This window comes from Paramormyrops kingsleyae, chromosome 22 (assembly GCF_048594095.1).
Source record: "Paramormyrops kingsleyae isolate MSU_618 chromosome 22, PKINGS_0.4, whole genome shotgun sequence".
Lineage (NCBI taxonomy): Eukaryota > Metazoa > Chordata > Actinopteri > Osteoglossiformes > Mormyridae > Paramormyrops > Paramormyrops kingsleyae.
In genome coordinates this window covers 3156565-3169975 of record NC_132818.1, presented here as the reverse complement: position 1 = coordinate 3169975, position 13411 = coordinate 3156565, and the positions used below count along the sequence as shown (strand labels likewise).

Here is a 13411-nt window from a genome sequence, read left to right as displayed (position 1 = left end):
TTCTATATTATAAATATTATAATTTGTATTATTGTTCATAACAATTAATGTACCCCTTCAAAATCACCCTCCCTCATCTCACATACAACAAAATAGACACAATGGAACATCTGATATAACAATAAAAACGCAGATTCAATATTGATTCAAGACAAAACATTGGCAGCATGGAACAATAACATGCTGTGTGTTTCCTGACCTCCTACCCAACCTGTACCAAAGGCTACAATTTGTTATATTTTTCTGTCCCAGCATTAGAAATCTTCTAGTTTTGTGAGCACTCTTGAGTTTTAATGGGAGCTATGTGACTGGTTAAAGCTTTGAACAAGCAGGTCTATTCTGGGAGCATTTTAGAAAGTCCTTCCCAAAGGTCATGCTCAGCATTTAACCTGTTCCTGTATTTGTTTTTCAAAAAATGTGTTTGCCTGAAAAACATCTTACATCTCACCAGTCACTCCAACTCAGTCTGACTTAGACTCAGGTCTGATGATAGGACAACTTGAAATGGATACCTCACCCATTGCAGGTTTTTAGATCCCTTTGAGTCAAGGAAGTAGTGCTGAAAATTCTCTAGTAGCCTGGCCAGGTGCTCAGCTATGGCCTGCTTTACTGAATCACAAAGAGAAACACCTGTCTTCTTCTGAAAGGCAGAGATGGCAGGAAACATCGCCAATACTCCTCCATCCAGTTGGGACTGCCACAGACCATTGTGTGCTGTGAAGCCCTGCAATGCATCTTCAAGCTCTAAAATGCTGTTTTCTTTCGCTCGTAGTGGGTTGACCTTATTGTATATGTCCACAAGGTAGACAAATTTTCCATGCCATATTTCATCTTGGGAATTGTTGGCAAATTCATTCTGTGTAAGAGTAGGTGTTCATGTTTAGCCCCCATCTCCCTGCACTGGTCTCTGAAAAGTCTTGTTTGAAGAGATCTCTTTTCAATCAAATTTACTGCCCTTACCACTACATTAAAAACCTCTCCCAGGTCATACTGCAGTGGGTGAGCGTCACATTTGGAGCTATTCTTTGAACAGGAGCCACAAAATCAGTGTTATTCCCAGTCATATTTCTTGCCCGTTCAGTACAAATACCAATACAATTCACCCGTTCCAGTTTCCACCACTCTGAAAATGTCCTCTGCCTTTGTAATGGTTTGCAACTGGTTACAGAACAGGAATTCTTCCTTGATATCATTGCCATTAATGTGTCTTACATAGACAATCAACAGATACATCTACTTGAAACACAATTTTTTTGTGTGCTGTAAGATGTCTTATCTTACAGAACTTTTAATGTCCATTGCCATCTCTTCCATTCGCTTTACAACAGTATTGGAATGGACTCAACTTTTCATTAAAACCCTAAAAACCACAAATACAAACTGAAATGTCACTGAATTCTGTATTTCTAACTACTATTGATATTAACACTAAGACACATAGAATTAATGTGCCCTTGACACTCACTTAACTCTGAACTTACTTGTCCACTGTCAAAACACTCTTTTAACTGGAAAAACTTTTTTGCTTTGTCTCAGCTAAGGGTGCTTTGTTTGAAGCTGTTGATGTAATTTGTCCATTTTAAAACTCCTGTTACTTAGTTCCTCTCTGCACAAAATGTCTTGAGGACGTTCCTCCCCATTACATAATGCTTTATTGAAACCAAATGAAATCTATTGTTCTTTATATCTATGTTTGAACATTTTGACGACTACTAAACATTAGCTATTATGACTAAATAATTGACTGACTGTAAATAATAATAATAGATACTTTATTGATCCCTATGGGGAAATTGTCTTTACCAGTCATTGATATGTGGCTTTCACAGTGTCCTCTGCAGAGGATTGTTGTTTGAAAGGAGCATACAAAGACCCAACACACTGCAGGTGCTGCCATATTGTAAATTTGGCTTTTCATGGTTAATCAGCAACCCATCACAACCACAACTACATTTTGGGTCATGACCCGTAGTTTGGGAACCCTGCTCTAGGATTAAAAATGTGTTTGAGTCTGTTTGTTCTTGGTTTGATGGCCCTGTAGCAACTTCCAGTGGGCAAGAGTTCAAACTGGCAATGTCCCAGATGAGATGAATGTCTGATAATGTTGGTGGCTCTGCTGAGACTGTGAGAGCTGTAAATGTCCTCAATGGAGGGAAACGGGCAGCCACAGACTTTCTGGGCAGTGGAAATGACCCTCCGGAGTGCTCTCCTGCGCGTTGCAGTAGCTCAGCACACTCTCAATGGAGCAATGGTAGAAGGACATCAGCAGTTTTTCAGCTAAATTGTTTTTCATAAGGATCCCCAGGAGGTAGATTTCCTGATGGGCCTTCATGACAAGTGTGGTGGTGTTGGTTTCCCAGGAGAGGTTATCGGCTCTGTGAATGCCCAGAAACCTGTAATCAGAGACCCATTCCACACAGTCCCTTTTGATGTGGATATGATCTAGATCAGATTTTATCCTCCTGAAATCTATGATGAGTTCTTTGGTTTTAGAGGTGTCCTGTTTTTTTAACAGAATATCAAAATAATTTTGTGGGCCAAAAAAAGAACGTGCTGCAGGCTGGAAGTGGCCCACAGGCCAATTTGTCATACTGTATGTGGTATAGGTGATGATCTGGGACCTATTTTATTCTGAAAACAAATTCACCAAAATTTAAGCAATGCTGCTTAGCAATGGCAAAGGGAAGATCAACTGCAGATTCCACTTCGTCTTGTGAACACGATAACTCATTTTGAGACAAATAACATGGAAATTGATGCAAGCCACATAGTGGTGGCACATGAAAGGATAGCCACAGGTGCAGATCAGGTGAATCTGATTACATTAAGACAAGTCACACAAAGCTGGGTTTTTAAGAAAGATTTTTTGGAGAGATGAGGAAAGTGTGTAGGGGGGCTAGAGAATGTAGAGGTTGGAGGTCAGGGTGGAATAGGGATTAGATGGTGTGGAGGTGAAGCCCCCCCCCCAGGGAATACATTGTAGTTTAAAGTATATATATATGATGTCAAACAATTATATATAATAACTAAATCAGTCAATTCCAGAAACAGTGGCAGGATTGACTCACTAAATTTTGGAGGGGCATGAAATTTATGTAATTCATTCAGGATGAAATGATGTTTAAGTTTGTTTTCTATACACTGTGTGCAGAATTATTAGGCAAGTACTATTCCTAGAGCTAATTTTTAGCAAAAGTTGGACAGACTTATAAAAATGAAATCAGCAGTTTTCTTTTGCTCCAAGAAAATAAGATAATGTTACATTAGACTTTCACAAACAAAAATAAAAGAAAACACTTATCAGTGTGCACAATTATTAGGCAATCTGAAACTAAGTGGATTTTCTCTCTTCTTCTATCAACAGCAATTATAATAAGAAACTATTTTTGTTATTTAGTATATATAAGAAATAACAAACTATCACTCGTTCTATAAAGCCCACTTCACCAAGTTTAATGTCATGTAGCCACCTTTCTTCTCAATGACACTTATGAGCCTCTTGTCCATTGAACCAGTCAAGTTTTTGATTTGATCCTGTCCAATATTAGCTAAGGCAGCTAGGGCCTCCTCCCAAATGCTGCCCTGAGAAGTGTACTGTTTGGCATCTTGGTAAATGTCACACTTTAGTAAGGCCCAGTAGTTCTCAATGGGAGTTGAGTCAGGTGATGAAGGGGGCAGGTCAAAATTGTCCTGCATGAACATCATGGGAAGGACCATTGTCCTGCATGAACATCATGGGAAGGACCATTGTCCTGCATGAACATCATGGGAAGGACCATTGTCCTGTATGAATATCAGAACCTTTTTGAAAGCTGCTGACTTCTTCTAGGGCCAGTGATTGAAGAAAATATCTTCTAGAAACTGGCAGTAGACCCTTTGTTTAATTTTTACACAATCTGCAAGTTAGAAAGGTCCTACAGGCTTATCACTTGATATTTGCAGCCCACGTCATCTATCCTTCACGACCTTGTTGATGCTTGAAGAGGATCTCCATTCACTGGCCCATCCATCTGTTCTATCAAGAGTCACTTTCATCTCATCTGTCCACAAAACCTTTGTAACATCAGCGTCAGACGTGTCCGTGCTTATTCTTGATGTTTTAGCTTGTAGAGGTCATGTTTTGGCCTTTGTGACCATAGCAATGTCATGCAGCACATTGCACCTAGTACTTCCGGAGATTCTGTTCAGATTACAGCTTTGAGAATGGTGGCATTTGATGCTAAAGGGTCTCTGGAAGTCTCCCCTTTAATTTGACACAGATCGTTTAGCAGTTAATTTGTGTCTTCTTCTCTCCACATGCTTCTTCAGTCCTCTTTGGCTGTTGGCCACAAAACACTGATCATGTTTCAAAAGTCTGGCAATTTCGATTGCTTTGCATCCCTCTGACTGGCATTTTACTATTTAGTTTTTTGTGCTCTCTGTAAGATCCTTTTCCAGCCCATTTTAATAGTAATAAGAAGTTGCTTAAAAATTATGCACAGAAAAGTATCTGTGTTTACCTGTTCAGACCAAATACTGAACGTGCTCTGTTTTTAAACAGTTTGTTCTTAATTAGAGATTCATCTAGACTGAAAACATTGGTCGGAAGAGAAGATACAAGTAAAATACACACTTGCCAAATAATTCTGCACACACTGTATAATGCAAATGTAGTATAAGAAAGACAACTGTGGTCCCTGTACCACTGTATTTTATTTGTAATTTTAAGTTAATGGGAAGTAACAAGCACATGGGAAGGCACAGTGCTGCAGTGGTTAGTACTGTTGCCTCACACTGCTGGAACCAGGGTTCAAGTCTTTGGCATGGCTCCATGTGTGTGGAGTTTGCATGTGCTCCCGGTGTTGTTGTGGCGTTTCCTCCAAGTACACTGGTTTCCTCTCACAGTCAAAAAGCATATTGTATGCCATGTAAGCAATAGTAGTACAGACTGTATATTGTGAGCAAAAATTGTACAATGTACTGCAATTTTTTTCCAAACTAGCTATAAACCTTTGAAAATACAGGGTTAATATTGACTGAGATATTGAGTTGAAACATTTTCATAAAGTATTTATAAAAATAAAAAAAGACTGGTCAAACTGACTAAAGGCAGTTGTGTAATAACAGTACAGAAAAGTGAGGTGAGAGAGGGTGAAGTTAAATTTTACTTAAAACAATTCAGTTCAGTAACTTAACCAAAATAGAGCAGTGTCCTGGATTGCTTACTAAGGTTTCATTTTACAGTTTTGTACAGTTACAGGGTTTAAGTTTAAGAAGCCCTTTCTTGGGGTTGACGCCCTATCCTGGGTTATTCCCTGCCTTGTGCAGTTAGCCTCAAGGATAGGCTCTGGACCCTGAATAGGATATGCGATTACAGAAAACAGATGGACGGATGGACAGATAGACGGACGGACGGTACCTTATTGTCCTTGGCTGATAATGTTTTCTTTTTCACAGGGTGAAATGATTGATAGAATTGAATACAATGTGGAACACTCAGTGGACTATGTGGAACGAGCTGTGTCTGATACAAAGAAAGCTGTCAAATACCAGAGCCAGGCCCGTAAGGTAAGGCCTACACAAAATACACAGATGCATTCTCAGAAACGTGCAAGTATTTAAGCACCCTGAGGTCACCATGCTGTCTTTTCCTTGTTTCCTTGTAGAAGAAGATTATGATCATCATCTGCTGTGTGGTACTGGGAGTCGTGCTGGCATCTAGTATCGGTGGAACGCTGGGCTTCTAGACATGGCAACAAACTAGATAAACCCACTAGAGAAATGACAAAACAAAATGATATTAGTTAAAAAGGGGGTGGGTCTGAATGAAAATGACACATTAACAAGCTGATTAATGAACAAAAAAGGAAGTTCCAATATGCATAATTACATACATAAATTACATTTAAATGTATCACAGAAATGTACACTAAATGTATTGAACATAAACAGCACATTTTAAGCTACCTGTCTATATATATATTCTTTTTTTTTCTTAATCCTTTAAAACTTATTTATTTTTAGGGATTTCCTGAACAGTGCAAGTGACTAGTCATTAAGTATGCTATTGAGAAAGGCATTTTCAGGATTATGTGTTAATGCACAAAACCGAAAAAGAAAGACTATGAAAATCAATTATGTTAATTGTTTTTAACAATTTGTTGGGGGTGACTGAGAATAACATGTTTGATTAGAGTTTCACTGAATTAGTCTAATACTGGTCAATTCTTCATAGGTCAAGCAGTTTAATATATAGCTGATTAGGTTAGCATTTGGGACAGACAAACTGATCATGTCATGAAAGGAAAACTTTGACAAGTTGCTACATTAACAATAAGATGCTCAGATTGAGCCATCATGGGTTTGTAATGAGGGAGGGTTAGGCATAGTGGTACCGATGTTATGATGATTATGCATTTTATTTTACAGCTTTGCAAGGCTGCATACCTTAGCACTGGGCCAGACTTTTCATTTTGGTGTGCTAATGGGACCAGCAAGACAAGACTTATTTTTTGAAGAAGCAGTAGAAATGAAACATAGTAAAAGAGTGATGCGTGAATGGAAGTTGAACTATGCAGATTTGCCACAGAAAGAGTAGGACAAATACCCCTAGGGAAAAAAAAGCAAAAAAAAAAAAAAGATTTTATCTGACAACATATAACATATAATCAGAAAAAGAATTTTATAAGTCAAAACTTTACATGCTGGTTAGTCCATGGGTGAATATTCCCCACAATTTTTGAAAGTTAACCTGTTTGGCTATATATCGTGTGTTGCATCCTCTCCTGATAAATATTCTCTGTTTGGTCCGGCCTGGGCTTTACTGCTACCATTTTGGTTCCATTTTTTGTTTCGCATCTGAAGACGCAAAAAGGAGGTAAAGTGAAATAAGAAAATAGCGTGTAAGCAATTCAAAAATTTATTTTATTTAAATTAACATGGCTTGTAACTTGAATGCACTTTTATGACAATTCGAAAGAGGGATTCCTGCCTGCTTTTAGTCTTAATTGAACTAAAATGGATTCCACCACTAAAAGTCTATGAATAACAGAAAATGTGCTCATGGGTAATATCAAAGAAACCACTGGTCCTTTAATTCAAATTCAAAATAAAGACATTTTCATTCGGAGATGCATATAAATATGAACTGTTTAAATTTAATATCCCAAAAGAAAACAATTTATAAAATCCTGAGTAACTAATTGTTTTCAGAATTTTTTACACATTTCGGTTGATTAATTTAACACTTTTGATTAATTTCACTTTACACTGTTCATAATATTTATATAAATATTAGAAGATATTTAACAAATCTATTAAAATATAATTATAATTTAACCATTAATGTAATTATGCTAATTGATTAAATATAACATTAGCCATTATTCAATGCCAACAAATTTTCTGTAATAATTTGTATATAGCATTATATGTATATGTTCTTTGTAAGCAAATAGTTTTCAGTGCCCCTCGTATCTTGATGATACTTAGAAGGTAGCAACTTGTTTTATTTATTTTTACATTTTATAGTTTATAAGATAGGCTTGTTGATATCAGTAGGTATGAAGAAGCTAGAATGTTTGATGAAATACAAGTAAAAGCATTATAATGGAAAGTGGCCTTAGCAGGTCCACATAAAAGTTGCAGAGTGGCCAGCCAGCAAGCCAATAAGGGTCAGAGAGGGCTTGACATGTGTCATGCTTGACAATTGGAGCGGGGAGGAAGACTCATATTTAATGGGGGAAGTTAAAATGCAAAAATTTGCTTTGCATTTGAGGTCTGTATTTTTGTTGATATATTGAGTACATTGAGTATGTGATATATTTTTAAACTTTTAACTGTAATACATCCCTTAATGTTAGTGGTTCTGCAAAGTTACATTCAAGTTTTAGAGCCAAACAGCCTTGTTTAAAAAAAATCTATAAAAGAGTGTTTTTTTCTTTATAAACAAGTTAACTACAGACTGTACTTAAACTGACTTAAAAACTTCACAGAATTGGCACAATAAATATTAGTCATATTAGAAGCTTGTACGCTGATATTATGGTATGATAAGGAAGGAAATTTTACTCACTTATGCTGAATTTATTGCTTAATAACTGTGGACAGCACAAAAATATTATTCTCCTGGTAGTAATAAAGTAAAAATGGAAGGGGAAATATATCAAACACCCAGTGGCAGATTAACGAGTCCAGGGGCCCCTAGGCTATACTGTCTGTGAGGCCCTCTTCTGCCCCCATTCCACAGAATGATACAACAGTTAATGATAAAACTATTAAACATTAGCAAGTTTAAGATATTTTCTATAAAGTCAAAGAGAATGTGACTCTGAAGGAAACAAGATCAATCACATCACAAGAACAACTGGCAAGCTTACACTTTCACATCCATCATATGCAGCAACCAGAAAGAGTTCAACAGAAACCTCTTTCAATAAACACATCTCAATAGTGGTAACTGGAATAGATTATGTCAGTGTCAATGGTACTCACAATGTGCACTCGACACAATATATATATATAGCATAGACCATACATAACTTTACATAGAAGGACAAATTCCAAAACAATATCAAACAAGTTCTTACTATTGAAATATTTTCCTCTGTGCTTTCCTGAATTAAACCCATTGATCAGGCTGCTAAAATCCATTTTACGTAGGAAACAAACTACGCATACGCATACCAGATACATTTAAGAATTGGTCTCCCCGTTAAGTTTTAACCGCTGATCAACTCACATACATATAAACCAATAAAGGATCTTTTTTTTTACTTTTAATAATAATAAAAAAGTCAGTAGAGGCCCCCTGATCATTTTGGACCCCTAGGCTGCAACTTAGGCAAGCCTGTTCATTAATCCGCCTCTGCAAACATCACATTCTCATTTGATATGCCAAGCAAATTATGTTGCAATTAGTCTATAAAAAATATTAATAACATATGAGTATAATTATTAATCTTCATCATTGTTTTAATTTATTTGACTAATGTACATCTCCAAATCAAGGATGTGAAAGTTTTATTGAATTTAATCCAAGTCACGTTTGAACTTTTCAATTAGTTTTGTGTAGTTTCAGCTCTCCGATCACAGTATGATTTCATTAAAAATAGAAACGTGTAGGCAAAATTATGACGAAAAATCAGCTGGAGAATTTTATTCTGAAAGGAATGCAGCATTGCAAAGGGAACTTCCTATTGCAAAAATTGATTGTACTCTAGAGTACAGAGGTCATCCTTCTAATACATTTTATACTTGTACTTCTACTTGCTTTTTCATCTTGCTGTCTTTCTTGGTCATGTGCTAATTTTAATTATCTTTTAATAGTATTATTTGATGTGCAACTCCAAAATGAACAGCATGGTTGAGCGTGTTTCCACTGCAGAATTGGTGATATTCTGGGTAGTGGCCAACAGGAACATATGACATAGTTTGAAGGTTTTTCTTCATTTGTTATTTTTTTTTTAATGAAAATGCCAAAGCATTCAATTTTTCATGTAGAGATAAGAGCACAATATCATGCTCCAAGTGTACAATTGCATTTGCTTAACGGGAAAATGAAAACCAAGGGATTTATTTTAATTATGTCCACCGAATGGAAGTTCTTAATATTTGTTCTTGATGTCGTAATTTTATTGCATGTTGGACTGATACAAAACATTTTAAATCTGTAACTGTCTTGCTGTATAGAATTAGTGGATTTATTTATTCTCATCTGTGTTATCTAGTGGTGGTAATTAAAACAATCAGATTAATATTTACTCCTCATGTCCCTTCTGCACCTATCATGCAAACATGCAAGTCTATGTTAGAAATGTCATTATTGTTATTATTTATTATATTCTAACCAGAAGCTGGATGTATATTGTGATAATCATGTATACCTGTTTGGCACTTTAATTACAATTTGCCAGTTTGTGCTCATCTACTGTACATGGTCTATGCTGTTGGGGAAATCTGTATATTGAATTGAATGTCCACGCTGACACTGGTCTAGGTGAACCAAAGTATTAAGGCTCAGTGGGCAACTTATATATTTGCAGAAGCAAATCAGAGTAAATGAGACTGAAATTATGCGAACATTAAAAATACACATTCTATCTCTTGTAGTGTACATGGCAGTTTGATTGACAGCCATAAGAAAGATAATATATTCAAAAGAAGTTATGGTGTTTCAGTATAAACCACCAGACATCGTCATTGATTTTTGGGATTTAATTCAAATTAGTAAGGTAATAATATGTACTTTTGTGGGAACTTGTGATTTCTTAATTTTGAGTTTATCTGTATTGTTTACAGGCTTCTCATTTGCTCATTCCTGTTTTAATTTTATTTGCTATTCTCATTACAATCCCTTCTGTGTTAGATGGTAAATGTGAATAGATGTACGAACATATAAAAATGCAGTTTATTGGCTCTACCTCTCATGACCACATTTATTTTAATTTTTGATCTAAATAAAACATAAATTAGTGTGGGACTCTATGTTGAACTAGACATTTTTAAATAAAGGTTGCACAGAATAGGATAAACTTTCAGTTATTCCTTTTCCCACTGAATCTGTAGTATAATATTGAACAGCTACAGAAATATCTTAAAAACTTTACTTTCAGGTTGCAATTTTCCTGGGAGAAAGTATGCTTTGTTAACTGTGTGACCCTCAGCTTCACTTAACCTGGAGATAACCTGATCATAACTTAATTTCTAAACAGTGTTTCCTTGTATCAGTATTAAGGTTGTGTATGTCAGTGGGTGGAGGGGCATGGGGACAGGACTGGTGCTCTAACATAAGACTGCAGAAAGAGATCAGAATCTTAAATATTAATAGTAATAATAATGATAAAATATTTATAATAAAAATAAGGGTCACAATAGAAGGTATCGATTATAACAATTTATTATTAAAGGGGAGTGAATTACGTTATTTTAAAATTATTGTAGAAATACTGAATATTGAATGCTTGCAATTTTGTCAACTTGAACTGGATCTGTGTCTTGTAATTATTGTAAATACTTGAAAAGAGAAAAAATACTTGCATGTCCATGTATAAACTACTGAAAACCTCCTGTCAAAGTTGTGAAGTTGTTCAAACTCTTTTCTCCCCGTTAACCCTCCAGTTGCCATATTTATCATTGAAACTTTTTTGTTACGTGATATTCCTAAATTTTTTTTACATGAGATTCTTTTGTCTGATAACGTCTGAAAAGGTATATAAAAGAATATACACAAACTAATTAGAACTCAGGTAAGTGAAAGCCAAGCATAGAATGACTGTGTGTCAACAGATTCAGCATTTATTCAAACTCAGTTTAAGTATTTAATTTAATACAACTGACGATTATTTGATGTTTCAGAATAACCAGAAGTTCCACAGCTTTTGATTATTAATTTAATATGTGTTTGCAATTTGAAAAAAAAAACCTAATCTTCATGCACATAGCTGTTTGAATGAGTTTATGACAAAGCTATCACTAAAAACAAACAAAAAAACATTGCAATCAATTTAAATTTAAATGGCTTCTGCATTTCTGATTTTGGTCGTTTTAGATCTCCCAGCATCAACTATCAAAGAATAAATTTTCATTATATGGTTGCATCAGGAGTAATGTTAAGTAACATTGAAAGTGCTAATAATGTTTCAATCAATATGGCATCATTACTCAAAACTGAATTGGATTTCAACAAGGTTCAAAACAAATTATTGGCAAATGACAGATACCTGGTGTGGGAACATTACCACCCACCAATGGGGAGCTGACTAGAACAGAGATTGATTTCACAAGAATTTACAAGGGATAACTAAGTATTGAAAAGTACAGGATGAATGACTGTTGCAACTTTGACTGGAATTTGCAACTTGTGTCCTGTTTTTTTGTGTGTGTGTGTGTGTGCGTATAGTAATGTAATCTGTCTCTCCTTTACTTGTACTGCTGTTTGCTGTTCTGTTTAGTTAGTGTGATGTGCCGGTATTCCAACTCTCTCCCTCTTCTAGCTCTTTCTCCATTGATCTTTAAAATGACAACTCTATGCAGATGCTGTCTTTTATATGTGTGTCAAATTTTAATTTAAAAAAATCTAGAAAAAAAATGACATTATGAAATGGAACAAAAAGTGAATAAAGAAAAAGGATTGCTCAGTGTATCAATGCCTTAGTTTTATCTAATGTATGTTTCTTCTTTGTTATATTTGATTAAAAAACACACAGGACTCCCCATCATGATGACGTGTAATACAAACAAATATTCAAGCCATCTTCCATTGTTTAAAAAGTCTTTAGTACTGGTGCAGATTTGGCCCCATTAGTTCTATTAACCATCCATTTTCTGTAATTGTTTTTCCAGCACAGGGGCTCATTGAGCCTGGAGCCTATCCTATGAAACACTTGGCGTGAGACACCTAGGAAGGAACGCCAGTCCATTGCAGATCACTTCCACAGTCACACACAATCACGTTAACTAGTATCTCAACATCATGCACATGGCACTCCTATGTATACCTATAGTCCAAATCTGCATAAAGTTATTTAAAATGAGATATTATTCAGGATGAGAAATCAATGAGAAAGTCTAAGCAGTCTAAGCAATTTTCCCATGGCTGTTGCAAAATGGACATTGGTCCTGTGGCAAGGGTGTGTCTCTAATACCATATCTTTAACCCAGAAGAGGAGACCCTAAAGGAGACATAGTTTAAGAGGAGTGATCTTACTTATTGGAATCAGTTTCATTACTTGTAGGAGTTGAGGGCCTTGGTACTGGATGTCTGTTCAGCTTCAGTCAAACCTAATAATGGTGGCCAGGCTCTGCTACCTTGGTCAGACACTTGGTCCAGTGTCTCAGTGAGGAATGGTAGCATTTTCTTCTCTGCATTCTTCCCTTCCTACATAATAAGATTCCATATTTGAAAAACCTCAACCGGAATGTCGACAGTGCTCTTCTGGAGGATTTCCTCCAGTATGGCTCCGGGGCTACTCAAATGTATAAGATGTTGATCCGATGGGGAAATCTGTGACTATACTGAAGATGCCCTGTCAGATATCAAAGTCATTGGCATGTTCCTCAGTAGCTTCCTAGAAGACATTCCTGCCACCACTGTGTCGAAAGGTATATGTGCTGTTTGGATCCCCAGTCGCTAAACATCCATAACTACTTGGATCTTTGAGGCAGCACTCTCTAACACTTACAAATACACAGTAGCATTTGAAACGTATATGGAACCCTAGGCAAGCTTCACTGCTTGCACCCCAGCCCCTAGGCTGTCGGTTGTCAACCGAGGGGGGGGGGGGGGGCGGTTATCGCGTCACGTCAATGCCAAAACTAGAGAGTGCTACAATACAACATGAAAAATATAAACCTGGGTAAATATGTGTTTTTTTCCCTCTCCAATGTTTTTTTCCTCTTCATAGTTTTCCTTGCACACCCAGTAGATTGCCTT

At 36.2% G+C, this 13411-nt stretch overlaps 1 protein-coding gene across 1 annotated transcript in view; it reads left to right on the top strand.

The window, feature by feature from the left end:
- The window catches only part of LOC111838288 (syntaxin-1B), a 79932-nt gene extending 67811 nt beyond the window's left edge, over window positions 1–12121 (top strand). Inside the window, exons 9-10 of the mRNA XM_072704843.1 lie at window positions 5437–5547; window positions 5646–12121. Of these exons, the coding sequence (XP_072560944.1) occupies window positions 5437–5547; window positions 5646–5726 (192 nt within the window). The 3' untranslated portion in view covers window positions 5727–12121. The remainder of the gene's footprint in view (window positions 1–5436; window positions 5548–5645) is intronic.
- Window positions 12122–13411: the final 1290 nt, after the last annotated feature.